This window comes from Cicer arietinum, chromosome 8, assembly GCF_000331145.2.
Source record: "Cicer arietinum cultivar CDC Frontier isolate Library 1 chromosome 8, Cicar.CDCFrontier_v2.0, whole genome shotgun sequence".
Taxonomy (NCBI): Eukaryota; Viridiplantae; Streptophyta; class Magnoliopsida; order Fabales; family Fabaceae; genus Cicer; species Cicer arietinum.
The window spans coordinates 2680032-2707742 of NC_021167.2; the positions used below are offsets into that span (position 1 = coordinate 2680032).

At 31.0% G+C, this 27711-nt stretch overlaps 5 protein-coding genes across 7 annotated transcripts in view; 1 reads left to right on the forward strand and 4 right to left on the reverse strand.

The window, feature by feature from the left end:
* Window positions 1–1737: 1737 nt before the first annotated feature.
* Window positions 1738–5595, reverse strand: LOC101490229 (glutamate dehydrogenase 2). The gene is made up of 9 exons (XM_004511682.4): window positions 5401–5595; window positions 5153–5266; window positions 4127–4348; window positions 3972–4046; window positions 3477–3593; window positions 2986–3236; window positions 2815–2890; window positions 2367–2453; window positions 1738–2278 (listed from the first exon to the last, which is right to left on the reverse strand). Exons 1-9 carry the CDS (start codon window positions 5506–5508, stop codon window positions 2093–2095), a joined length of 1236 nt encoding a protein of 411 aa, XP_004511739.1. The 5' UTR covers window positions 5509–5595; the 3' UTR covers window positions 1738–2092.
* Window positions 5596–8828: 3233 nt separating this feature from the next.
* LOC101490549 (DNA repair endonuclease UVH1) lies at window positions 8829–14799 on the reverse strand. 3 transcript variants are annotated; one of them, XM_027337539.2, is made up of 9 exons: window positions 13871–14799; window positions 13118–13299; window positions 12840–12925; window positions 12445–12609; window positions 10801–11604; window positions 10488–10598; window positions 10139–10399; window positions 9543–9766; window positions 8829–9239 (listed from the first exon to the last, which is right to left on the reverse strand). In XM_027337539.2, exons 1-9 carry the CDS (start codon window positions 14740–14742, stop codon window positions 9029–9031), a joined length of 2916 nt encoding a protein of 971 aa, XP_027193340.1. In that variant the 5' UTR covers window positions 14743–14799; the 3' UTR covers window positions 8829–9028. The 3 variants fall into 3 exon arrangements, with proteins under 3 accessions (XP_027193340.1, XP_004511740.1, XP_027193341.1); XM_004511683.4 differs by having other exon boundaries at window positions 13118–13341; window positions 13871–14798; XM_027337540.2 differs by lacking the exon at window positions 8829–9239 and having other exon boundaries at window positions 9665–9802; window positions 13118–13341.
* Window positions 14800–18837: 4038 nt separating this feature from the next.
* Window positions 18838–20862, forward strand: LOC101491099 (protein TIFY 10a-like). Its single transcript, XM_004511685.4, has 4 exons — window positions 18838–18998; window positions 19576–19790; window positions 19886–19943; window positions 20428–20862. Exons 1-4 carry the CDS (start codon window positions 18892–18894, stop codon window positions 20570–20572), a joined length of 525 nt encoding a protein of 174 aa, XP_004511742.1. The 5' UTR covers window positions 18838–18891; the 3' UTR covers window positions 20573–20862.
* Window positions 20863–20977: 115 nt separating this feature from the next.
* LOC101491416 (uncharacterized) lies at window positions 20978–24548 on the reverse strand. Its single transcript, XM_004511686.4, has 5 exons — window positions 23811–24548; window positions 22800–22907; window positions 22669–22713; window positions 22323–22460; window positions 20978–21640 (listed from the first exon to the last, which is right to left on the reverse strand). Exons 1-5 carry the CDS (start codon window positions 24189–24191, stop codon window positions 21302–21304), a joined length of 1011 nt encoding a protein of 336 aa, XP_004511743.1. The 5' UTR covers window positions 24192–24548; the 3' UTR covers window positions 20978–21301.
* A 339-nt stretch (window positions 24549–24887) lies between these two features.
* LOC101491733 (serine/threonine-protein kinase SAPK3-like) overlaps window positions 24888–27711 on the reverse strand; it is a 3865-nt gene continuing 1041 nt past the window's right edge. Inside the window, exons 3-10 of the mRNA XM_004511687.4 lie at window positions 26942–27016; window positions 26724–26825; window positions 26529–26582; window positions 26335–26433; window positions 26155–26247; window positions 25950–26054; window positions 25763–25861; window positions 24888–25278 (exon numbers count right to left, since the gene is read on the reverse strand). Of these exons, the coding sequence (XP_004511744.1) occupies window positions 25048–25278; window positions 25763–25861; window positions 25950–26054; window positions 26155–26247; window positions 26335–26433; window positions 26529–26582; window positions 26724–26825; window positions 26942–27016 (858 nt within the window). The 3' untranslated portion in view covers window positions 24888–25047. The remainder of the gene's footprint in view (window positions 25279–25762; window positions 25862–25949; window positions 26055–26154; window positions 26248–26334; window positions 26434–26528; window positions 26583–26723; window positions 26826–26941; window positions 27017–27711) is intronic.

Here is a 27711-nt window from a genome sequence, read left to right on the forward strand (position 1 = left end):
TTTGCTCTACTCCTTTCTACTTTAGACATTTGTATTTTATTTTGATCATTTTATAATATCCAAACAGAAGGCTAAGAGATTTTATGTCGGCAAAGGTTGCACTATAAACAAGTGTAAGTGAGGCATTGAGTAATAATGAGTAAGAGTGAGTGAGTAGGTGCTTCTTAATTAAATCCGTACATTTGGGAGATCCTCACTTTGAGCCCTAAGAAACTGCCAACAAGATATACGTGCTCTATGCAACCTAGTAATTCATTTGATACACTAAATATCCATTTTAGTGCATATAGACAAAATTGATACTATCATACTATAATAGAATCGATCCACCACTTTTCAGTTTCCACCAATGCATGGATGACAACCAAATTAAATTAATTAGTTATTAGTGGAACAACAGTACATTATTGAAGAAATCATATGTGACAATCTTGGTAAAATGACAAAATATTTTTATGTCAAAATTAACACCAGCAATGTCTTGACAATCGAACTCACAACCTTGAAGGATAACATTCATATTGTTTGTGATTTGTCTCTTACTCATGTTATATTTGAAGTTGATTCTTCAGTCGTCCACTATGTTGTGGAGACAGAGATCACACTAACTCTACCTTATTAATGCATTTTTTATGAAATCAACATCTCTTCAAACTTCCTATTTGATAGACAATTCTGCAACTTGTCAACCTAGATACCAATGAATGTGTTGATTTTATTGCATTTCTAGGATATAATATCTCTTTCTATTTGATTACGTTACAGTTTTCTCATCCTCAACTTGATTATTTAATATTTGTTGAGTGTAGGATTTTTTTGTAATCCCTTAACTTATTATTAATTTTAATTTCAATTTCAAAATATATATATATATATATATATATATATATATATATATATATATTATCTCCATTCAACGTGTCCCTTAGTATTCCTTTCTTTTATCATTTTTCAAATAATAATTGCATCCGTATGGCCATGAAAACAACAAGTAATTGCTCTCCTCTTTAAGATCCTATTTATGCTTGCACTTAGTGGTAGTGGAATAGATATTAATAGAAACTATAGAGATTGTGGATGTCAATGTCTTCAAAAGAAAATTAGAAGGTTACTAATAGTATACTATTTGCATTATTGTGGGCCAACGCTCCTTATGGTTGGTGCTGTTGGGCTCGATCAAGGGAGCCCAAATGGAGAAGGGTATATAACATGGATTAATTAAGTAAAACATAGAAACACACCTTCACATATATATAATGATCTAATTAGTGTGAAACTTTGTCACTCATATATTTGTAATCACTTTCCTCCTCAACTTTATAGTTAGTTCAAATTATGACATCCAAATTTCATAGATTAAAAATTATATTGTCCACATATTATATTGGACTATAACTAATCAGTATAAATATTACAATAATTAAGAAAGGTCATCGTAGACATCTAACTTTGAGCATTAATTTGACATATATTCTTAAAAATAATAAAATAAAAATTACAACAAACACAAAAATTAACCAATAAACTGGAGAATAAAAAAAGGAGAGAGAAATAAGAAGATAGCACAAAAAATCTACCTTATATATACGGTGGGTGGCACAAATTGATAGGTGAGTTAGGCAAATTATTAATTGTCTTGTTAGCCAACATGTATTACTTGCTTTCATAAACTAGCTAATGAAGCTTTGAGTTTGACTATGAGATATCAAAATCAACATACAAGGCAAGTAAAAAAAAGGTGTTCAAAATGTCAAACTTTGAGAAAGATAAAGAAACATATTTAGCTGTAACATAACATCATATGTTATCTCAGTAAAAAATGAATGATAGTTTTCCATATAACTATGTTTATTCTCAACACTAAACTAAACTAAGATAATAAATAAATAGCAAAACAAAAAACTAGCTATAAATCTAGTGCATATTTAGTTTTATAGTAAAATTGACAAAATTACGATGAACCATCGTGATTTCGCAAAAATTACAGGGGATAACTTGACTTATGCAAAATCACAGTGGTTCACCGTAATTTTGCTAGTCTCACCACGAAACCAAACATGCATTTATAACAAGTAGTGTTGCTTGTGTTTCCCTAAGCTTCCCAACCCCTCAAAAGTGTAGCACGAGCAACACGGTTGAGTCCAAGAGTGAAAGCTCCCATTCGCAGGTCACAATTGTGAATTTTACATGTTGCCTTTATGTTCAAGAAAGCTTTGGTCATGTACTTTTTTAGCTCACGGTTCACTTTCTCTTCATCCCACATAAATCCTTGAATATTCTGCAGAAGCCATATAGGGAGATTTAAAATCTTTTTTCTCTAAAAGTTGTTTAGCTTTTGGATTATTTTTCATTGATATCATTAGTACCTGAACCCACTCAAAGTAACTTACTGTCACTCCACCAGCATTGGCATAAATGTCAGGTAATATAATCACTCCTTTCTTAGACAGTATCTGCAAGAAACAAATCACTTCAAAAGTCTTACCTCTATATTTATTAACCAATATAAATAACACAAAATTTAAAAAATGAAAAACAAAAAATATTTTCATAAAGTAAACAGTCCCTTGATGTTAAGAAATGTTTTCTATTGAGTTTTATCATCAGAGCATGTACATGTGACAGCCTCATGTAAGTACAGTTACTTACATAAGAAATTGTTGCTTAAGAATAAAAAATGAATTTTAAGTGAAAACATGTGAGTTTCATTTTAAGTTCTTACATAGTTGCATTATTGGAGTATAAACATACTAAGTTGCTTGCATTTCAAGATACTCTTACTAAACATTACAATAGAGCAATAAGCAACTTTACCTCATCAGCATCTGGATCAGTTGGATGATTTGCAGCTTCTATAATAAATTTTGCTTTCACATCATTAGCATTTTCCCTTCAAGAACAATAGATGCAATTGAAGTTACACCAACAATTTATTTAATTAAAAAAATGATGGTTTATGAACTAATGTGACTTAGATAAACATACTTGTTGAGAACACCTCCCAAAGCACATGGGATGAGAACATCACATTCATGAACAAGCAATTCATTTGGATCCATAACATCTCCTCCTGAGAAATCATTCAAACTTCCATTGGCTTCCTTGTGTTTTAGAAGAGCAGCAATATCAATCCCATTTGGGTTTTTAATAGCACCACTGATATCACTCACTGCAACCACCTTACCCCCTCTCTCAAATATTGACTTTGCAGCCCAAGAGCCCACATTTCCAAACCCCTAAACAATGTGTAACATATTCACAATCAATCATATAGATGAGAGTAGGACATTGCTATTAGTGTTGTCAAATAGCGGCTATAGCAACGTTATTGTTTTGAAATACGCTATTTAGTACAATATTGTAAAATAGTGACTATATATAGTGATATTATAGCACTGTAGCGTACCATAATTTGAACAAAACACTATTTTCTGCAATCTGCGATTGACAACATGATGATGATGGTGAAGAAATACCTGGATGGCAAATGTCATGTCAGAAATTGACTTTCCATATTCAGCAAATAAAGCCTCTGTTGCAAAAACCACTCCTACTCCTGTTGCAGCCTCTCTTCCCAATGAACCTCCAAGATCCTACAGGCCAAAATGTTTCAAAATTCAAACCAAATTCTTGAATCTTGGATTGACAAATAATCATTACGTACACAAGAAAACTATGATTATGCAAAAAAAATTAGGTGAATCAACATGTATCCTCCTATAAGAGACAATCATGTTCGAGGAGTCATTGGTCACAAAATTTAGACAACAAGCCGTAGTTGGCCGCATTGTGGAGACTAACCACTAGACCCAACCACAGTTGGTATATAACATTTGTATGATCCCTTATTTGATATTATTAAATATTACTATAGTAACTATAGACACAACTATTATAAATCATTTTAAAGGTATGTATCATTGAAATAATTGCTCCTTGTGTGGGTTCTATAACTAGTATTATACACTTACAATAGGCTTGCCAGTTACAACTGCTGGTGAATGACCATGAAACTTTGAATACTCGTCAAGAATCCAAGCCATTGTCTGCAAAACATGAAGAAAAAAATCAGTGACAACTTAGAAGGAAGAATCTGTATACAAGTTCTGTAAGAAGAAATCAGTACCTGTGAATTAGTTCCCATATCAGGAGCAGGAACATCTCTCTGAGTGCCAATGAGATCATGAATCTTTTGAGTGAAAACACGCGTGAGCCGTTCCAGCTCGCTGAGGCTCAGGTCCTTCGGGTTGCAGCCGATTCCACCCTTTGCTCCTCCATAGGGAAGATCTACCACAGCTGTCTTCCATGTCATTAGCTGTGCTAGAGCATTCACTTCATCAGGATCAACCTGGCATCAGAAAATGTGACACTTCGTTATATTAGTACTCAAAAGCAAACTAAATAGTTCATTATTTGGATTCATCATAATCATAACTAGTTAACTACAACATAAATCATCTGCTTGCTAGTCTTGATGATAATCAGAAGGACTATGTTTGATGCAGTTAAAAATTAAACACTGCTTTTACAAGTTTATGACTCAGTTAATATAGAAAGATTTAAAATCTGCTCCTGTGAAAAAAAAAGGAAAAAAAAAAAAGAATCAATCTCAAATTCAGCTAATATAGTAATCACGACCACAATACTAAGAATAATAATATATCACCACAATATTAAAAGCTATAAGAGATCATTGTAATTGAAGCCAACAATCACATTAATATGTGATGTTACATAATACTACTATGGATTGTATCATACCACCACAATAATAAAAGTAAGCGATCATCTCAATTACAACTAATCATGGACATTCAGAAGTAATTTTTTGCAATATCAAATATTGTAAATGCGGTTGTTATCATGGTTAGCATAATTCAATACTTCAAAATATTTTCCCTCACTTTTAATTTTTTTAAAGATTTAAGTATGAAATAATTGTTTCTTCCTAAGTTTTCAATTTTAGTGCATGTTTGGAACGAACATAATTAAAGTGTGTCACCGTAATTTCAAGAAAAGATACACTTTGAAACTCTAAAAAAATCACGTAACACTATAATTTTGTGAAATTAACTAATACAATTAGTAATAATGAAAATTGACTATAAACTTTGACAAAACTCATGAACATTTTTAAAAATAGAAAAAGAACCTCAGGATGATAACGAATTCCTCCTTTCATAGGTCCACGAGCATTGTCATGTTGAATTCTGAAACCAACATAGGAAACCAAACTTCCATCATCTTTCGGGATCGTACATTCAACCTACGAGATCAAATACGATAAATTATAAAACCCCATAAATTTAATTAAATTCAAAAAAAAAATGTAACACTTAATTGATCATAGAAATTAGAGAAATAAAAAGAATATAAAAATGAAAAAAATAGTAATAATACTTTGATTTCTCTGAAGGGAATGAGAAGGCTATTCTCAAGTTTGGAATCCAAACCGAGAATTCGAGAGGCACGTAGGAAGTTACGGTTGGTGGCAACAAGAGCGTTCATGTTGACTTCACTAGGTTCACTGTTACACTGAAATTAAACTGAAAAACAAAGGAACTCTATTATACCTTTATTATAAGCTCTACAAATTTTTATTACGTCCCGGAGGATATATTCGTAATTATATTATTTATCTATGTGTGTGTTTTTATAAATCTACTTGTGTATCTATCTATCTCATTGCATTCAATGGGAAGAAGGTTTAAAGTGCAATCTGCATGTAACAAAAAATTGTTGCCACGTATCATGACATATTTTTTTTTTTTAACTAAATGTTGTTTTATTAAAATAGGTTTATCATTTTTATTAAAAATTTTGTTTTTATAAAATATTATTTTTTGAAGTAAAAAAGAAACAGACAAATAACTTATACAAATATAAAATTTCGAGTTTGAATTTGAAATAAAATATTTAGTCTGATAATATTATATGTGTTTGTTGATTAAATTATAATTTAAAGATTTTATTTTTTTAATTTTAATCCTCACCTTTTTATAAAAATGATGGTGATGAAGTTACTATTTGTTACAATCAAGGTTTCACCGAAATGGTATCAGGTTAAAAAAAACATTTAGAATTTTATAATGCGTGGTTGTTTTGATAGAAATATCAAACAGAGTAAGAGAAGCAAAAGAGAATACAAGTTTCACGTGCTATAAATAAAATTGTACATTAATACTATGAATATTTTAATTAATATATTGTTTTAATTTATTTATATAAATATTACTATAATATCTATTAAAATTAATTATATTATAAGTTTTTGTATATAAGTGAGACTAAAAATGGACAAGTTTTATAGAAATAAATTCAAAAGATTCATTATTTTGACCACAGGCATATTTAATTTTTTTTTTTTTAAATAATAGTAAGAAAAGGAGAAAAAAATCAACAATATTTACCTTTTGTTGAAGAAAAAATTATTCAACAAACCCTTTTTATTTTTTTTTATAAAAAGAACCCTTTGATTTTCAATGGTTTTAAAATAATTTATTTAGCTGCTTTTCATTCTTGCTTTTAAGGGGGAAATTTATTGGGAAAAAGTAATTAATCAATTTTTTATTTAACCGATCGTATACGAAAAGGAGGGAGGAAAAGGTACAACTAGTACGGCAACTAGTTTTCTCATGAAAAAGAAACTAACACCACGTACCACACTAATTAGTAGGGGTTGTTTGTGCTTATAACTTATACTTCCTATAACTTTAAATTCATTTTCTTCGCAAGCATAACTTCAAATTCATTTTCTTCGTCAAATATCTAAAAGTCAATAGCAATTTTTGAAAATAAACTATGAATTTATTGGGCATTTATATTTATTTAGAAACCTTCATTTTGTTGTAGTACACCGTCCATTTTAAAATATCATCATAAAATAGGGATTGCAATTTCAAAGTATCATCATTTTTAAGTCTTGATTTCCTTTCTATTTTAAAATTTTTCTGACCAAAAAAACTAACACCACGGACCACACAATTTTAGTGGGGGTTATTAGTAGGTATAATTCGCATAACTCAAGTTCATTTTCTTTGTCAAATATCTGAAAGTCAAAACAACTTTTAAAAACCATCAATTTGTAGTGTAATACCATAAATTTCAAAATATCATCACAAAATTAGAGGTGGAAATTGCAAATTAGTATCAAATTCCTTTCTATTTTATGATATTCTCTAACCAAAAAAAGTAACACCACAAACCACACTAATTAAACATCAGCTTTCTTAATGAGGATACCTTTCAACCAAAAGTTGAGGAATAACCCATTCTTAATGAATTAGCAACCAACGACCTCAAATTCAAATAAGGATGGAGATGAAGACAAATTTGAATTAACTCCACGCGCATCAAACCAAAAATTAAACTTATTACCAATAAACCACATTGAATTAGCTAACCAAAATTCAAATTATTATTGACGTTTGGCCAAAGGGAAGATTTAACATAATTGATAATAGGCTTCTTATACATAAAAAATCTACCAGAGGACAATACCACACAAAAGGATTAGTTTTCGACAACAAGCAAGCCATGGTTTAAATCTACAAATAAATCCATATTTTAACATCTCACGACTCATCAAACAAAATCATGTTCAGTGACACAGAGACGCAGAAACTAGTATTAAAACAATTATATATCTTTTTTAACGATTATAATTTCTCAAATTATTAAAATTACAAATATATCCTCAAATGTCTATTTTGTTTATAATTTTATAGACTAAAATAATTAATAAAAAAAATGAAGATTAAATTAATTAATGAAAGATTTATTTAAAAATTAAAATAACTAATAAAGGACGTTAAATTTTATTATTGTAATTCTAATACATTTAAAGACTTATAACAACAAAACCAAGTAGTCTAAGACAATTATCTGTAGCTTTATTTCTTCTTCATCCTAGAAAAGAGGAGATTTCATTTTTTTTTTCAAAATCACTCTTCTAAGTTTTTTTATTTTGCCTTAGTGTGATGTTTTGTTCGGGTGATAATTTTTATTTTTTAATTTTATTACGATATTTATTTTGTTCAAATTGAGAGATTAATTTTGACTTTGATAAATTCAATCAATGGTTTTAATATTGTCGATGTTACAAATTCAAAGACATAAATATTTGAGTCACTTTAATTTTTCCACTTTATGCTATTGACATGTATATTGTGAACTTTGTTCACAAATTCATCTTTTTCGACTTTAAGAGTTCTTGATCAATGAGCTATCTTAATTTGAATGAAATAATGTTTAATTTTAATAAATAAAAAATCTAAAAATGATGGAGGTACAATCTATAATATAAATTTTTTTTATAATATTATTTGTTATTTATTTTTTATTGTATTAAATACTAAGAATTTTATCTTTAAATTCTAACTAAACTAATAAATATCAATATTATTAAATTAAATGTCTTATCCCAAATTTAAATCCAATGCCTCAATTATGTGATTTAATTACAATGAAATTTGTTATCTCTTATCTCTTATAAGATAAATAAAAAAATACATTTTTTATTAAACTAAGTGTATGCCATTACCCACACTTAACTCTAAATTGGGCCGTCTGTTTTAGCAGGAGAAAATCAAATTCTGTTTGGAGGAGACATAAGTGTGAGTCGGGTTTTATCAATTATAAATAAAAGAACTCTAGTTTGGATTAAGAGTTAAAGGAATTAAAACCTTGACACACAAAAAATAATATAATAACTACCATACTAACACTTGTCTATCTATATTAAAATACCGAGGTCATCACAACTCATATTTAAAAGAAAATCATTAGACACATATTAAAAAGAAAATTACAAGGAAAAGAAATCCTAATGAAACAATAAAAATACACATATAATACAAAATAAAAGTAATGAAATAATACAAATTTAAACATCACATTGGATTAATGAACATGAATGAATATGAGAATTAATAGACCCCATGATGCCATGATGATGCAGAGTCGAAATAATAGACAACTTGAATAAATTGCCGGTACCATTTCAACAAATGAATTGTCCTAATTTACCTCACAACAAAGTGGGATATTTAGCATCTAAAAAGTCTCTGAGAGTACGAGCAGCTTTATGACCACCCATTATTTCAGCTAGCTTTTCTACTGGAAGAAGAGCAAGTTCTGCCAAACTCTTACAACCATCCATTATGGCCCTATAATTAGAATCTGTAACACCTGGAAGCCGTCTAAGAAACTCCACAGCCGATGTGTTGTAGTTTTCAGCCCTGTGATACAGCATTAAACTCCAAAATTTACATTATGAACACAAAATGAATCAGTGTAACGAAACGCATTAGTGACACATTTTGATAGAAAGACTCCACCAAATGTTTATGTAATCATGCATGGAACCCGTGCATATTTTTAGGCAAGGAAAGGTACTTGTTGAGACATGAGAATTCTAAATTTATGTAAAAGTTGCCTAAAAACTTATAGAGATCACGTCATCCCATAAACTCACGTTTTCATTTCATCCTTTAGTAGCACGAAGCTACCTTACAAGTTTAAGCTGTGAAAAAGCAACTTACCTAACGTCATTTTCAACAATTCCTTCTTCTGAGGGGACACCCACTCTCATTGCTTTTGTTTCATCAGGTTCATCTTGATTTGCCTTAAGTGAAGCAAATATTTCAGAAGTAGCATGCAAACTCCGAGACCAGAGTATTCGTAGCCGGGGAAAATGTAGAGCAAGCAATGACAACTTTGATATAATGCTATTGGGTGTCACATCATCACCAATATCACTGGCAGACTGGAAAAGATATCCATGATAGTTCAAATGTCATTGCTGTTCCACAAAACAAATGCTAATCTAATAGTACATTATAGAAATATATCCACAATCATGTTTGAATAATCATTTTCATTAAAACCAAAGAAAGAAATAATAACTATGCACCAGCACAGCCAAGTCATACTAAAATTCAAGCATTATGCCCAGACCCCATGCCCAAATATATAGTACTAGTTTGGGCCAAAATAGTAAGTAATGGCAAGCATTCTTATAAATAAATGGGTTGCCTGCCTGTCAAAACAATCCTCCGAATCTGGATATGCCATTGATGCCGGTAATAGTTACAAGACAATAAAAGCAAAAGGTAAAGCTGTATACTGGTCAACAAACCTGAAACGAAAAGCTCTTATCCTGTGAAAACTCAATCAAGAGCACTGGTATCCTATAATATCGGACCATTGTTTCCACCTGGTGGTATAGACGACCTGATGTGAAACTCGCGAAGAGATCTTGAATACTTTTTCTTTCCACACAAATTAATGGTGATAGGATATAGTCACCAACTTCAAGGGTCACTGGAATTATGCGCATTCCCTTTTGATGAAGAACATTTGGAAGGCTGCTCATGAATTCTCGCATGTCTACAATGACCTGAAATGTTGAAATTCCCAAACTATAAACTCCATGGCAAGTATATGATGCATAGAATAGACATCAAAGACACAAAGATATCACAAACCTGCATATCTTTATCAACCTCTTTTCTCCCACCTGCTTTCCTGGTTAATGAGTTCTGGGGAGTATTTGAATCTGAATCAAGGGTAGAATTCAATCCTAAACCATGCCCACTCTGACAAACAACAGGCCAAATGCATCAGTCAGAAAAAAGAGAGGAAAACAGTGTAAGATGAAATTAGTAAATCAATTACTTAACAGCTTGTCACTCTCCATATTGCTATACTGAAAGTAACCATACCCAGAACAAAGAACCCAAGCAGCAACCAGAAACGAAAAGAAAAACAGAGGAGGGAAACAAAAATTGTAAAACAAACCTGGTCAACTGGAATCATCATCATAGATTTTTGCCTGATCAAAGATTCAAATGCTCCATTCTCTCTACGTATACTTGCCTCAAACTTCTGTACCTCAGTTGAATCTTCATAGAAAATAAAATACACCTTTAACCTTTTTGAGGGATTCTCAGATTTATAGACTTCAATTTCTCTTACAAAGGTCATGTCTGGATGGTAAACAATGATTATAGAGGGCTTTAAAATGTCCAGTATAGGCTGATCACTTTCTAGGGCATAAAAATGTACTGGTGGTAGTGGTTTTCCATCTCTAGCCACAGCATCAGGACAGGTGTGCCTCCGAAGAACCATGTCGTCTGCAGATGTCCCACCATGCTTGGTTTCACAAAACCTACCAGCACTGACAGGACTAGTTTCACTCGTATGGACTTCATTTTTTGAATCAGACATCCCAATTTTACCACCAGTCAGTTCCTCCTTATTGTTACTCTGAACACCAGAGCCATCAATAATGATTGGGCCATTTTTATTCCCCAATTTTCTCTTTCCTTTTCCACGAGCATGTCCACCCGAATCAGCCTGAGGAGTATCTTCAACAACATGATTACTTTCAGCAAGATTTCGCAGTTTTGAAGCTGCTGCCAAAAGTGCATCATGCTCCTGCTTATTAATGCCGCTGGTTTCTGCATTCTGTGCATGAGTTATGGGAGTGACTCCATCAAGAATCCCAAAACCCTTAGGATCCTTTGGCTTCTTTTTCTTATTCACTATGTCACGCAGTTGCACTTTGTTTAGTAAGTACTTTTTCCATTCATCTCGCATGACCTTCACAAATAAAAAACAACAGACAAAATATGAAAGTCAGTTTCTTCATGTCTTACAAACTATCAACCAGCAAAAAACTATCAAGGAATCAGGACCTGCAAACCTCCATCAATCACAAAAAAAGTAAAGCATTAAGCTATATACAACAGAAATATATAAAACAATAGGTAAGTTTTAATACAATTATAGAAGAAGCATTTAAACATTAAACATCAGAACTAATGAAAAATCACATTGAAGTCTGAAAATGAGCCACAAAAAAAAAGGTTCTATGCTACAGACCACAGTCAGTACAAGTACACATCCATTCACTGCCAATAAAGTTGAACTCATGAGTTGCCAATATTCAGTAATCACTGCTACAGATGAAAGCTATGAAACTTCATCAAGTAAAGCAAGATTATTTCTATCCACACATTTCATAAAATTAGAGAGCAACCTTGCCCCACTATGTTATTGCCACTTTGTGTGGAATCCATTGTAATCATCACACACTGCAATGAAAAACCAAGGACCAAAGCTCACAGGCAAAATAGTGATTTGAAGATTTTGTGCACCCAATTCTCCCTCCGAAATCTTTTATTAACCTAATCATCCAAAACTGCCATCAACAGGGCCAATTTCTTATTATCTTGTCTCATATATTCATGATCTTTCAAAAGAATCAAGATAATCAGAACAAACTCCTGTTAAGTTTTTCAGCATAGATTTGGTCAGGATAAGTTTGGCTGATGAGCTACTGGACCATATAAAATTAATTACTATCACTGATTAAACCAAGTGACGAACTACGCTCAGAACACACCTTTTTATATATAAGATTACTTAAACAAAGACAACCTTTTTCGTATTGTTGGTGATGCATTCTTCAAGCTGCAAGCACGACCTTTCATCTTTACATGCCACTAATACAATGCCATTATCGGTGTCTTCACCTTCAGCCAACACTTCTTCCCTCAACATGCCTTGCTTTTGTCTTTCCTCCTCTACCTCTTCAAGAATCTCCTGTAATGATATGGTCAAATTAAGATTCGGCCTAAAATATCCAACATTCATCAAATTCAACTATTTTCCCAAAACCAACTTCAAGTCATCTTATTCTGAAAATCCGAATGAGATAGAAAATTATCAGTCAAAATGATGCCAAATTAGAGTTTATCTCACATATCAAATATGAAATTAAATAAAACAAAGATCTCCCAGAAACTTTCTAGAATAGGAACTCACTGACTCACACGTAAGACCTTCCACTTTGGTGCTTCTTCCAAGACTTCCTCCAAAACTATGCCATGATTTGAACTGGTTGAGGAAGTCACATCAGCTGCCACAAAATCATCCAAAGTAATTCAGCAGAAAAAACAAAGGTCATCCATCAGCTTGGCATGGCACATCTCATTTCCTTTCTTCCTCTTAATTTTTTAAATGCTAGTTTTTCGTTTAATTAAGCAAAGCCACAAAATCTTAACCTATGCCAGATTAAAGCACCACAGTAAACATAATACCAAGTGATTACCTTCTTCAGTGTCCTTGTTATCCCCCTTGACTTTTCTCTTTTTGTTTTTGATGCCCTTACTAGACTCATTCAACTTCACACCATCTGACCTCACAAGATGGTAAACACGTTTCTTTGCATAGTCAAATATCTTATAGCTCGCCTCTGCAAATATCCAAACAGATCGGAAACTCTCTGACACCCTAAGTGTATCCAAATATTTCAAGTAAGTAATTGCATCATACCTATCACAAAAAGCCATAGAACAATCAGTGCCTATATTAAAAAAGGCCTGCAACTACAATCTAGTCTACAACATTGTAGTTTTCGGTGTCTCTATATAAGAACAGCCAAAATAGTATTTGACTGTGATCTTTACCAAATTATGATCTGAAGAATTGTGACTATTACTATGATCACAATTTAAAACCTTGATAAGCAGCACCATTGAACATATTTCAAATAAAGGCCCTATTTGGATAAACATTTTGGCCATCCATGTAAGTGCTTATGTGTAAGTCACTTTTACTTCTATAACAATTAACAAAAGATAATAAAATAAAGTGAAATTGTTTTACTTTTAATATATATAAGCTATAAGCTACTTTCATAAGTAGGTTGTGGAAATAAGCTGTTTATGAACATGTCATAAGCTGATTTTAAAAATCATCCCAAACAATCTCAAAAGTATTTGTGCTAGTATATAAGTTCAGATAAGTCCATGCAAACAGACCCGAAATGAAGATGCAATGAAAGAACAAACAGCAAAAGAACCTGACTAGATAATCTAACAACTTCCTCAAGGTCTTAAGATCAGAGACAAGCTGCTTAGTCTTTTTCCCCAAAGTATGCCAAATTGGATCCAACTGTCTCCTCACAATCTCATCAAACGATTTAAACAACCCATTCTCCACCGTCAGATCCTCCACATCAACCTTATTCGTCTTCCTCATTTCCTTCAAGCACGCATCCATGATCTCAACAATAGCCTTCTGAATCCCCACCATGTATTTAGTCATCGGAACTCTAATGTCCACCACGTCCGGTGGATCCCGCTCAAGTTCCTGCGAAACATAAACCTGAAATCTCGGCCACAAATGCAGTTTCCGTATATGCAAACACTTCATTGTTCGCTCCGCCTTCGCGAAACCGGAGACCATCGCGTGTGGTCGGTCGGAGAAAGCGCGAACGTAGGCGTTCCGGTTGAGTGAACGGAAAATCCTAACGATGAAAGCTTCAGTAGAAGTTTCGGAGATTGAATGAGCATTGAGAATGACTATTCCAGATATTGTGGAAGTAGGTAGTTTATTAGTGAGGAGATCGACGATGAGGATTCTAGGAGTGATGAAAAAGACGGAACCGGAGGTATATAGGGAGTGACGGTGGTGAGCGGGGAGGTCGGCGGTGATTTCGGCTGGAATTTGGTAGAATTGGGGGTTTAGGGTTTTGAGATGGAGATTGATTTTGGATTTGAGAGTTGTGGAAGAAGGAGATAGAATGAGGAGTGTGCCTTGAGAAGATGAGTGTAGAAGGAGAAGAGAGGAAACGAGTTTCGAAAGCGAGAGGCCCGAAGAGAGAATCACGAGACCGCCATTGGAATCTTCTAGAAGCTCTGTGATTATGTGTTCATGGAACTGAAGAACCATTGATTCCAATTTCAAATTTGATTACCACCGATCTCAAACTTTATGTTTGCATTCCAAATTTGATTCAACTGCGAACCAATTTAACCAACCGCCAAATCGTACCCGCGAAATTATTCATTTGGGCTGACCCGTTGGTCCATTTTGTTTTTACGGGCCGAACCAAACCTAATTGAGGCCCATTAAAACATATGAGTACTTTTGCTGTTGGTGGTACTCTCATTTTTGTTTCGTTAAGGAGAATAGGAGCAAGGTGATTGACTATGTAAAATGAGTTTTCTACTTTCTCTGATCCCCACTTATATCTCTCACTTCTTAATACTTTTAAAATATTATTTTATTTTATTTATTATATATAACAAGTTGGAAAAATATTTCATTTTACTTATCACTCACATGATCGAAATTTTAAAAATAAATTAATAAATTTTTTCAGCATCTCGAAACTTCAGAAGCGCAAGTTATTTTTTATAATTTATTAATTAATTTAAAACATTTGAAATACAATTTCCAGTATTTTAAAATATTTTTGAAAGTTTTTAACAATACAAAACTTTCAAAATAATTGATTCAAGTATATTCGTAAGTTTCGAGCAATTTAAAACTTCGAAAATAGAAAATTCGAATATTTTCGAAAGTTTCAAGCAACACAAAACTTTTGGAATATAGATTTTTAAAATTTTTAAGTAAAATGAAACTTCCAAATTTTTTGAATCATTCTTAATTTTAAAAAATATTTTGTAATACAAATTATTGACGTGTTTATTTTATAATGACTAGAACTAGAGACACGGATAAATTATTCCCGCTATTGCCCATAATGTAGACGATAGAGTTCCATCCACTGCATCTTATCACTAGGGATGGAAATAGGTTGGATCGAGTTAGACTTTGTTACACCTGAGTCTGATTTGTCAAAAATTTAAAGGCATAAGTCTGGTATATGGTATGTCCTTGATATAAGTAGTTTCAGGTCTCACGAACTTGATGAGAATGTTCGAGAATCGGAACTAATGGACTACGAGGAAGCTAAGGAGTAAACAATTAAATAACAAGTAGCAATGTGGATTCCTTAGAAGACCATTGATCACATCGATGTTGACACAGTATAAACATAATGTAACTCAGATGGTATAGAAAAGAGATGTATATTTTAATTAATTAATTGTTTTTCTTACTTAAAAATAAATATATTATATGTTGAACGGTAAATAATCAAAAGAAAGTTGCTGAGTTTTGTGTAGAGAATCTCTTGGCTTAAGGTCGCGTTACTATACTGTCAATGGTAGATAGTATTTAATTTTTCTCTTAATGGTTTGAAAATGTTCAATTTTATGTGTACTATTTTCTTACTCGACATAAATGAAATTTTTTAAAGCAACTAAAAGAATAAATAATGTGCAGAGGCATGCATAAACGTACTCCTTTTTGTTTATAGAAATTCAAAAACTCTCCTGTAATTTATTGAATTTAGGCTTAATTACAGTTTTGATCATCCTATTTTAGCTGAATCGCGAAAGTAGTCTCCCCATTTTGTTTCTCCTCGGTTTTGGTCCCTCAAACATAATTTTGGTCTAAAACTTGATGAAATTTAAATTTTTTTTTGCATTTATTTAGGTCACATCATGTCTCAATATCTCATATACAACAATTGTACATAAAATCTATGATCATAAATGGTGTAGTACGACTTTAAAAAATGAAATTCCATCAAGTTTTAGACCAAAATTCTGTTTGGGGATCAAAACTGGAGAGAAACAAAATGGATGGACTACTTTTGTGATTCAGCTAAAATAAGGGGACCAAAACTGCAATTAAGCCTTGAATTTAATTAGCATGAGCGGTTTATCGTGATGTTAGCCATAAGTAATAGTTGGTGACTAACTGAATTGCAATAGGAACACCATAAGTAATAGTTGGTGACTAACTGAATTGCAATAGGAACATGGGTGGACGATTAATAAGGATATTTAATGTAAAATACAACTATTTTAATTATAATAATAATCAACATACTCAATTAATTTATTTATTTTATTTTGGGAATTTTTAATTATTTTATATTTCATATTTGATTCACAGCATAATTTTTTCAATAATTTTATTTTGTTAACATAATTATATAGACATCTTTAAATATAAATCATTTTATATTTAATTTTTTTTTCAATTTTATAACAGATCTGGTTACACCAGAAAATCACACATGTTTGGCAATCGGTTAAAGAACTACTAAAGTGTTTTTTCACAAATGACAAAGTTGGGAGAGCTCGCGACAGACCAAGAGTGAATAATACCTCATAGACACCTTGCAATTGACTCGAAGTCGGAACAATAGGAATACATACGCCGTATGTGGGATTGGTCTCTACCACATAACTGATAAGACCTTTTATCCCCTAGCCTCAACTGGAGACTACTATTTTGATTACATCAAAAAGTCTCACATTGTTTAGTGATCGAGACTATGGAACCACTGATGCGCCTTTTTCACAAAGGGCAAAATTGTGATCGCCTTTTTCACAAAGGGCAAAAATGTGATGCTCATGACTAATCCAAAGCGAACAATATCACAAAGATGCAGTGTTGCACTCTCGATTATCATAACACTTATGTTTCAGACCAAACTTATGGGTTGACCCAAGCACAATACAACTTCATTTCATGTTATATAAGTCATACCTCATGACATAATGAAGTGTGTTATCTCCTATACCTCTCACCCACCTCAATCATATATTGAGTTGAGCGTTTGTAAGTCCATCCCCACCAACAAACACATTATTTGTCGTAGATTCTGACCACACGTCACCGTTCACATAACTTTTTTCTTTCTACTCTACACTCAGTGTGAGAGATATATCAGTTATGATCTAAACAACAACCATAAAACTAAACGCACTAAATTTTACATTGATTATCAACTGATAACACTCTCATTTTATCTAACACACGAGAAACCTAGTGTATATATAATTTTATAACTATACAAATCATAAATATCATTAAAAAATATTTTATACTTTAAATAATAATTAAATTTATATAATAACTTTTAAAACAATATTATATATATATATATATGTATATATATAATAATCAAATCATATGATTTAAATATTTATATATAGATATTTTTTAACAAACACGATTGATATATTAACAAACTATTACTATTTATCTATAAAAGGTTATAATAAAGAAAGTAATAATGGTTAGCATTTTCCTTAAGATCACATTAACTAGGGTTTTGAAGATATTAATTATGGATGTCAAAAATAATTTTTTACATTAAAAATAACAATTCTAAAACATTTTAAAAGTTAAATGCATGCTTTTAACATAATATATTTTTATTCCTAAATAAAATAAATAATACTACGATAAACTAACACACACAGATAAAAAAAAAACACAATATTTTTATACTATTATTTATTATTCTAATAACCAATGCTTTAAAGGCATTAATAGCGTTTTCCTTTTCCTTAATAACAAAAAGTTTGTGAGCAGTTTAGAAACGTGGGCGCACCGAAACGTCAAATAATACACGTGAAAAACAACAATTTAATTTAATTTTAAGATTAGTCGATAAGATATTTCGAGATGAATGAAAAGGAAAGTAGGGATGAAAGCAAGTACTAAAATAAATAACACGTGGTGTGATATGACCACCAAACCAAAAATACTCAATTCAATGAACGACTAATTTTTTAAATTGCTAATCTAAACCTCTTTAATTTTTTAAATTGTACTTAGTTTGTCTTTATGCACTAAAAAAATTATGTATAAATTTTTTTTCTTTAATGAAAAATTTAGTCATAGTAAATATAAAAATAGATGTAAGCGTTGAAAAAAAAACATTGAATATAATATTTTTAATATATATAGATATAAGTGTTTTTCAAGAAGTGCATATAGAGAACTCAAAATGCAAATTTCCAAATAAAAAATGAAATGACAATGGATGTGGACTTGCCAACAACACCGCTACGCTACCGATGTGTTCGCATAAAAAGCTGTTTAACTTTATAAAAACACACACATTAAAATCGTGCTTTAATTAACACCTCACATTATTCATTCATTCATTTATATAAACTAGATAAACCTTCCACCGCTCTCTCTTCACTTTCATTTTGAAACAACAACATGAATCATCATCACAATCTCACACCTATCAATTTCCTCTCTCACCAACTTCCTTATCATCCTCCTCTCTTTCTACAACCTATGATTCCAAACTCTGCCAATTTCAGGTAAGTCTCTATTTGCTACTTTTTATTAAATGTATTTGGTTATAAAAAAATAAAAAATAAAAAATAAAATTATATTTGGAGTTAAAAATTGTTAGTTTCCAAACTTTAGGTTAGAATTAATGAATTCTATTCGATAAAATTTAAATATGTGTTACATTCAATTTTAAACTTCTAAAAACAATTTTAGTTACTCTAAATTAATGTGGAACTAGGCATACACTAAGTGTGTATTTGGAAAAAGCTAAAATGTAGGTAAAAAATCATGTTAGACCAAAAACTATGTAGTAAAGTTTCTAAAAATTAAGGTGGGAGAGTTCTAAATTCATCGTAACCGTTTTTCACTGCTCAACCATACAAACACTAAGTTCATCAACAATTTTTTAACAATATACAAAACATAATCACATAATGATAATTTACTTTCTCCAAAACTAAATCTATAAAAAAATTATACCAAATATATGTAATTTTTATTTATATTTCATTATGAAGAAGAGAGTATATAACGGTGTCAATCTGCATAAAATTAAATTTTAATGTTTGATCTTTATTTTTCTTTCATGTTTTATTATTACAGTGTAATGAAGGATAGTATTAACAAGGAGGCTATATGTGAACAAATGACAATCTTTTATGATGGGAAAGTATTTGTGTTTGATGATATTCCAGCTGAAAAAGCTAAAGAGATTATGTCTTTTTCCACCAAAGGAATTATCTCTCAAAACCAGAATAACTATACTCACACATTTGTTCATGACCACCCTCAAGTACCATCCATACCTATTATTTATGGTAATTTTTTTTTATGTATAATATATTTCAGAGGGTGCTTGATTCGTGTCATGGTTTTATGTGTTTTTCATTCTTGACTTTTTTTTTTCTTTCAGATTTACCAATGACTAGAAAAGCTTCACTTCATCGGTTTTTGGAGAAAAGGAAGGATAGGTAAGGCCATATATCTCTTATAACAAATAAGCCAATTGATGAATCCATGGCATGGCATAAACAAACATTTCTGACTTATTTGAGTTTATTTCCTGACATAAAAAACAAACTTTTGTGAGATTTTTTAAAAGAGGTTATGAAAACAGTTTATATTTATATGAAAATAATTTAACTTTATTTTATCTTTTGTTATAGAAATAATTTTTAAATTACAATTTCTATGATTTGCGTTTAATTAAACTTTTTATCCAAACATAGTCTAAATTAGATACAAAATCCATGGTGGTACAAGAGCTTATCCTATATTCGTTTTTGTTTGTGAAGTTGAGTTGTGCAAACAAAATTGATAACATTAACAAAAGTAAAGGAGTCAACTATAGTAAATTGGTTTTCCTCTTAAAACTATAGGAGTATGTGACTTACTTTTTTGTATTATGATGTTTGGGATTCATATTTACTGATATTTTTGTTTATGTTTTTGCAGAATTGCTGGAAGGGCACCATATCAAACAAGTAAATCAGCAACCCTTAATAAGCCAATTGATGAATCCATGGCATGGCTGTCCTTAGCACCTCAATCACCACAAGACAACAAATCTGAGTGTAGCTCAAGCTCTGTGTTATTTTGATGTGTTTGTTGGATGGACTCCAACATTTAAAGGGTTTGTTTCTCTATGAACAGGATCAATCTGCTGTCTGTTTCTCTATTTTTGTAACAATGAGTCCTATGTTCACAAAAATAGGTATATATGTTTATGAATGTTTTGGCTCGTGCTTATTAGTAACCATAACTAAGAGTGTAGTTCTGATTGACCCCAAAAGAAGTGTACTTCTAGTTACTTACATTTACTATGTGCGTGTCTATTTAGCATTGTTGTCATAGAAAATGTCCTCAATATATTATGTCATTCTTCTGTCATACTAATTCCTCCATCAATATAAATTTTTATATTCCAACTCCCATAATCATATCTCAAATTGAAGCTTGTTTCGTTACACAAAAGTCTCACATTATTTAGGAATTAGACTGAGAGTAGTTTATAAACACTCACACTCCTCAATCTAGTGAGGTGCCTTTTATAAATGACAAAATCGTTAAGGGCTTACAAATTGCTCAAAGTGGACAATACATCGACAATATGGTGTTGCAGAAAAAGTTACAAAAAAGGCTGAAGAGTAAATGTCCATCCCAAAAGAGTAACAACAAAAACAAAATTAAGTGAAGAAAAAGATAAAAAAAAAAGGCTGAAGAAATTACACAGAAAATATTTTTATGAACAGTTTGAAAATACTTATAAGCTTTGGAACCAAAAGAATTGCAACCTACAAGCACCAACCAACACATTGTTTCAAAATTTTCAATCTTGTTGGCTTTTATTGATTCTTCTGAGCAAGATAGGAACAGGTTTTTCCAACACAGACACATGAACATTGTTCCAAACATCAGATAAAGTAGGGAGTGTAGCAATTTTCTCAGCAACATCCATGTCTTCTGGAAGAACAGAACCAAAGACAGTGTATTCTTGTTTCCACTCTGAATGATCAGCTAAACTAATAAAGAATTCTGGGCCAGAACCAATCAAAGCAACTGAGCCCCTTCTTAAAATGGGACAGTCTTCTATGGGAAGTTTGTTGAATGGTGTGCCTTGTGCTTCCAATGTCCCTTGAATTAATGCAAATGGTGGGCCAAAACCAGCCTGCAAAATAATAGGACTCATTTACTACTATCATCCAACATTACAAAATACTAATAATGAAAAAGAAAAATCCGTAAATATAAGTCTCTTTTCAAATGACTAGCTACATTTATTATTTTATTTTAAATTTACCCTTAATTAATACTATTAAGTTTCTTGGGAGATGAAAATTCATAATTGAATGCATTGATATATAAAAGAGTAGTTCAGGAATATTTATACATAGGATATACATATTAAATACACTATCTATATTTCTTAATATATGTGAAAAGTACCAAACGGTAGTTTAGGAATATTTATACACAGGATATACATTTTTTATAGGCAATGTGTTAGCACTTGTTAATTTGTTAGGGAGAGAGGGAATTTGTTAGTAACAGAGATCAAAAACCTCCTTCCTAATACTCTTTTAGCGTCCCAACTCATATCACTGGGCTAAAAGAGGAGGATATGATACTTTACAAACATTATGACATTTTGCATTGAGACTGCAAATATGGAAATAAATTCTTTTGGAGAATACTACTATGCAAATACCTAACAAAAATACAATAGTTTCTAAAGCAGGATTGAGCAATAACCTAACTAATGGCAATGAAAATGAAATTTTAAAGCAGGTATTCATAACAAAATTGCATTGATAGTTGCAGAGTGATATAGATGTGAATGTGTATCTTACATTTTTAATATGGTTTCCTTCTGAATCCCATGATTGACCTCGGCTTTCTGCACGGTAAAATTGGCAGCCTGCACAATGGCGCAAAGGCAACAATTCTAGAATGTAGGCAACAGTGTGTGGAGCACAGTCAGGGAAAAGCTGTATCAAATAAACAATCTCCATCATGTTTTTAACTCATCATGAATGATTAGGTGATTGAGATATAAAGTAGCAAATGATTCATAGTGTAAGCAGAAAAACAAGACTTGGTAAAAATTTCCAATACCTAGCTTTACACATACAATATGTCATTGCTACAACATCAAAGTATTTGGATTTCAAACATCATAAAATCACGAGTACTTACTTTTACATGAAGAGTTCCATATTCAGTTTCCAATCCAATAATACCCTGAAAAAAATATGAATTAGAAATACCAAGTCAACTTTATAAACAGTATAGTATATGATTAATTAAAATAACCAAACTTGTCTTACTTCTCCTTTTCCAAAGATGAGACCAGAAGTCCAAATAACCGTCCCCCCAAGAGGCCCTGCTTCTTGCTTTTCAGGGGCTAAGCTGTCCTTTTGTTTCTTCAACCAACACTGAATCAATGAAATTCAATGCTCAAAAGTCAACTTTTTCTATTAAAAATTTAAATTGCCAAAAAATAGAAAAAATTAGAAATGGTGGTCCTATGAACTCAATAGTAATGCATAAATTCACTCCACAAGAATTTGCAGTATCAGACTAATAGCATAATTTTATTGTAGTAGACTAATAGCAGTATCAAACTGCATCATTTTAAAAAGGTAACTAAATATATATCTCTTGTTATAATAGCAAATCTAGTTCTAAAGAAAGAATATAAAAACACAACAATTGATCACAGAGTTTAGGCCAATTGTTTTACGTCTTCCACAGCAGTAGTATGTATTATGCAATGCTTAGGATTTATTGAGTACAAGTTTTATTTAAATACTACAGCCTAGATTACAAGTTTGCCTTGAACCGTACCGTACCGCACTCCCAACCCTCATCGTCGTAGCCCAACATACGGATGTGTCAAGTCCAAAGGGCAGACACTCTCACTATGTATGCTATACTCAAAAGTCATCTGAAATTAAAGTGTGATCATGATCTCGAGCTGTTTTGATTGACTTATTTGAGATTATATATCGATATAATCAATTGTGAAGCTATTTGAAAGAGTTTATTGTTATAACATATCTATAATAAGCTCTTCAGTATAGTCAGCTTACAAAAACAACTTATAGCTTATCTATTTTATATAGCTTATCTATTTTATCTTTTGTTATTGAAATAGCTTATACATAAATCACACTTATATGAAAAACACTTACTATAAGTGTTCAAGTAAGTTGTTTATCCAAACAAAACAAGACTAAACAAATAAATTAAAGAAAGCAACACCAATTCCAAAAGGATGGACCCAAATGGAAGATGAAATTGAAAAATGAAAAGAAAAAAAAAGTAAAGTAACATACCTCACCAAACTTGGAGCCACAAGCCTGACGATTTCCACAAAACACCCAAGAATCACAAAGACAAGGTCCATCTTTCCCAGTACACATGGATTTACAAGCATTACAACATCCTTCAGAAGTGCTGAGTTTGAATTCAGAACCCCATTTCACAGCTGAACCCCAAAGCTCCAAATGTTCAATCCCTTTACAGCACCCTCCAACAACATTCTCACCAACCAAAACCAACGAAGATCCAATTCCAAACTCTGAAACAGAAGTGCTTCTGCTTCTTGTTACAGCAGAGAGGAAAACATAGGCCAAACCGCAAGAAACCAAAAACACCAAAAGAAGAATCAAACGGTTTGATAAAATTGAGTTCGGTTCACTGTTTTTACGACCCATTAAAGAGATTTCGGAACTCAGAAAAAATTGATGAGGCGTTGACCGCAAAACAAAGGTTACAAGCTAGTTGACTATTTTTTCAAGTGAAGAAGAAAAAGGAATAATGAGAATGGGAATTTTGAGAGTACAGAATTGAGATCGAAAACAGTTATAGAAAGACAGAGTCATACAATTTTGTCGTTTTCAATTTGAGTTGCCTTTTTGCCTATGCTCAAAAAACAACTTGTAGTTTGTTTGTTTGGTTTCATTTTGAAAATGGAATCTTCTAATAACATTTTTTAACAATTAAAATGAAGCCCATAAAGCTGTGAATAACTGAGCTCAATGATTAACCAAAGAGTTTGATTAAACAACACATTGAGATATATAGGAATTTCATTTTATAATTATCTTATTAGCTTGAAATATTTATCAACTCTGTTGATAATTTATCTTTGTGAAAAAATTTAGACACTTTTAAATATTATTTTTATGCGTGTGCATAAAATAAATTTGATTGAATGATATTATAATGTAAACTTTTTAAGTGAAAATTTATGTATATAAAGTAAATATTATTTAATTTTTAATATGAAGTACTAATTTGATTATGTATGTAGATAATCTCAACCAAATTAATAAAATGATCAATTTACTTGACTTCATACAAAATCATAAAGTATTTTACTCTTTGCAAATTTAACAACAAAAAATAAGTTGCACAATCTTCAATTTCAATTCATTTAAAAAAACTTGTCCAAAAAAATCAATTAAACAAATTTATTTGTGTCCAAAATGTTAAGAGAACTAATACTACATAATAATAATTGTAAACAAATTCGGTGACCAAAAATTAAGGTCAAAGTGACACAAGTTTTCAGATACTAACATCAACAAATTCCTCTTCAATAATTCCATCAACATCAGCACCATTGGTTGTAAGTCCTGGTTTTCTTGCTTCTCCTACGATCCGCATGATTTCTTCTACACTTTGGCTTGGTTGGTCTCTTTGTGTTTCCATGTAACCTTGTCTGTCACCCTCAAATATCTCTCTAGGCATACTCTTCCAAAACCAAGGGTGTTGTTTTATCTCCATTATTGTAATCCTCTTTAAAAATGACAATTAATAAATAATTAGTATCATTATACAACAACTATATCCACTTACTTGTTTTTAAGGTGAAAAATATTTGGCCATTAGCATGAAAGTTAAAACATGCATCTTTTAATTAATAATAGATTTAATTGTAATTTTAGCTCTCTATTTTATCTGAATCACGAAAATATTTATTTATTTATTTTATTTTTCCCTTTTCTCATACAGAATATTGGTCTACCACTTAATGAAATATTATTTTTTTAATCTACATCACACTACTATTAATGATCATAGATCTCGGTTCAATCGTTGCACCACGGGATCTTGAGGCATTGTGTGGTTTAAATAAATTCAAAAAATTATACTTTATCAAGCTTTATACTAAAATTCTGTTTGAAAATCAAAACTGAAGAGAAATAAAATGGAGAAACTATTTTCGTGATTTAGTTAAAATAGGAGATCAAAACTGGAATTAAATCTTAATAATACTGACCTTAGCTGGATCAGCAACAAAAATACGAGACAGAAGTTGTTTACAGTCTGCGGATAAACGTACATAATCGGGTATAGAGTATTGAACACTCATTGTATTCTGCAAAACAAAATAAAAGAATCAGAATTTTAATTTAATTCCTGCTATAGATAAAAAAATATATTAATTAAGGTCAATAATATCTCACTGCAATACTCTTTCTGAAATTTCTAGGATCTTCAGGATCATCAAATGGGTATGATCCAACTAGCATCACATAAAGAGTGACACCACATGACCAAACATCTGCCATCTACACAATTTCCAATTATTGTGAACGTAAATTTAGCATTCATGAGACTATATGATGAATTCTAATTAATGATATGATTAATATGAAAATTGTACAATACCTTTCCATCATATTCCTTTCGAGAGAAAACCTCTGGAGCAACGTATGCAGGAGTTCCAACTGCTGATTTGGGTTTAGAGTGCAGTAAAGCAGACTGCAATTGGATATTAATTAAATTAAACACCAAAATTATTAATGATTAAACAAATACTATATGAAAGTCAATAAACAAATTATTAACCTTGGAGAAACCAAAGTCACAAATTTTCAGTCGAGGTACTGAACGTCCATCCAAATCCAATAGAGTGTTTTCCAATTTCAGATCCCTATGACAAATTTGCTGCAGTAGGATGCATAAGAATTAAGATCATATAAAATAAAACATACTAATTTTAATGAGTAACATTAAATCATATATTATATTATATTATATACCATGGAATGACAATAGCTGACTCCAGATATTAGTTGCTGGAAGAAAAATCTTGCCTATCAAATTCATTAAAAAAATCAAAACATCGAATTACTTTAATTAATAACTCATCATAAATTCAACAATCAAATTAAATGTAAATTTTTATAAAATTTTAAAATTATTCAAATATAATAATAAATTTGGAATGTCTCAACCTCATCTTCACTAAATCGACCGGCGTTGCATATCCGATCGTAAAGTTCACCACCAGAAGCATATTCAAGGACAATGGCTAAATGAGTAGGGGTCAAAAATACCTGCATAAAATAATTGGCATTTAAATTTTGTTTTGTATAAAAGTGTATTTTAATTTGAGAGGTGTAAGTACAAAAATATATAAAAGTACATTATCAAGAAACAAAGTGTTAAGTACCTCTTTGAACCTTATAATATTTGGATGCTTTAAAGATCGATGATTAACTATCTCCCTTGGAACATTCGCATCAATCTGCATATATCACAAACATAGTTACTATACAGTACTTCATTGATGAGGATATGTGAAATCTAGTGATGTAAGTTAATTATAATTAAGCTTAATAAATAATTCATATAAAATTCCGTGATTATTTATTTTTATTTATTTTTATTTTTTATTGTTTTGTGAATATCACAAAAAGGGAATCCACAACAAATCAGCTTTTTGGTGGGACTATATGTTGTCCAGATTAACCCAACTACAGTCCAAATTTCAAAATCATAGATAAAAGCAAACAAAAGAAGAAAACATTCTTTTTTGAAAGAGCAAAAAAAAAGTAGAAAACAACTAATAATGCTGTAGCTTCTGGCAGAGTAATAACACAATGAGATCATTATTTAATAAATATTATTATTATATCATAAACACTAAGACCACATGTGAAATCAGACTATTGATCAATGGCAATTGAGTTGGGGGAAAATCTATAGATGAAGAAAAATATATATTTTTTAAATATATATATATATATTTAATTAATTCTTATGAAACAAGTAATAAAGTGGATGCAATGCAGAGCAGAAAAGAAATCCGAAAGAGAAAGAAAAAAAGTACATACAATTAATTTCAATTTTTTTTAATTTAAGATTTGTGAAGAAAAGAAAAGAAAAAAAAAAAAAAAAAAACCTTTTTTTCCTTTTTAAATTTTTTTTAAAAAAATTTTT

Coding starts and splice junctions, on each gene's coding strand:
- LOC101491416 (XM_004511686.4), bottom strand. CDS start 24,191: ATGGGTCGTAAAAACAGTGAACCGAACTCAATTTTATCAAACCGTTTG. Junction 22,908..23,810: donor GTGGCTCCAAGTTTGGTGAG/GTATGTTACTTT, acceptor TCATTGATTCAG/TGTTGGTTGAAGAAACAAAA. Junction 22,461..22,668: donor ATGGAACTCTTCATGTAAAA/GTAAGTACTCGT, acceptor TATTTGATACAG/CTTTTCCCTGACTGTGCTCC.
- LOC101490549 (XM_004511683.4), bottom strand. CDS start 14,742: ATGGTTCTTCAGTTCCATGAACACATAATCACAGAGCTTCTAGAAGAT. Junction 13,342..13,870: donor TTGTTAGATTATCTAGTCAG/GTTCTTTTGCTG, acceptor TTTTTGTGATAG/GTATGATGCAATTACTTACT. Junction 11,605..12,444: donor TCACCAACAATACGAAAAAG/GTTGTCTTTGTT, acceptor TTATTTGTGAAG/GTCATGCGAGATGAATGGAA.
- LOC101490229 (XM_004511682.4), bottom strand. CDS start 5,508: ATGAACGCTCTTGTTGCCACCAACCGTAACTTCCTACGTGCCTCTCGA. Junction 4,349..5,152: donor GAATTCGTTATCATCCTGAG/GTTCTTTTTCTA, acceptor TTCTGATGCCAG/GTTGATCCTGATGAAGTGAA. Junction 2,891..2,985: donor TTGGGAGGTGTTCTCAACAA/GTATGTTTATCT, acceptor TTGTTCTTGAAG/GGAAAATGCTAATGATGTGA.
- LOC101491099 (XM_004511685.4), top strand. CDS start 18,892: ATGAATCATCATCACAATCTCACACCTATCAATTTCCTCTCTCACCAA. Junction 18,999..19,575: donor CCAAACTCTGCCAATTTCAG/GTAAGTCTCTAT, acceptor TTATTATTACAG/TGTAATGAAGGATAGTATTA. Junction 19,944..20,427: donor TTGGAGAAAAGGAAGGATAG/GTAAGGCCATAT, acceptor ATGTTTTTGCAG/AATTGCTGGAAGGGCACCAT.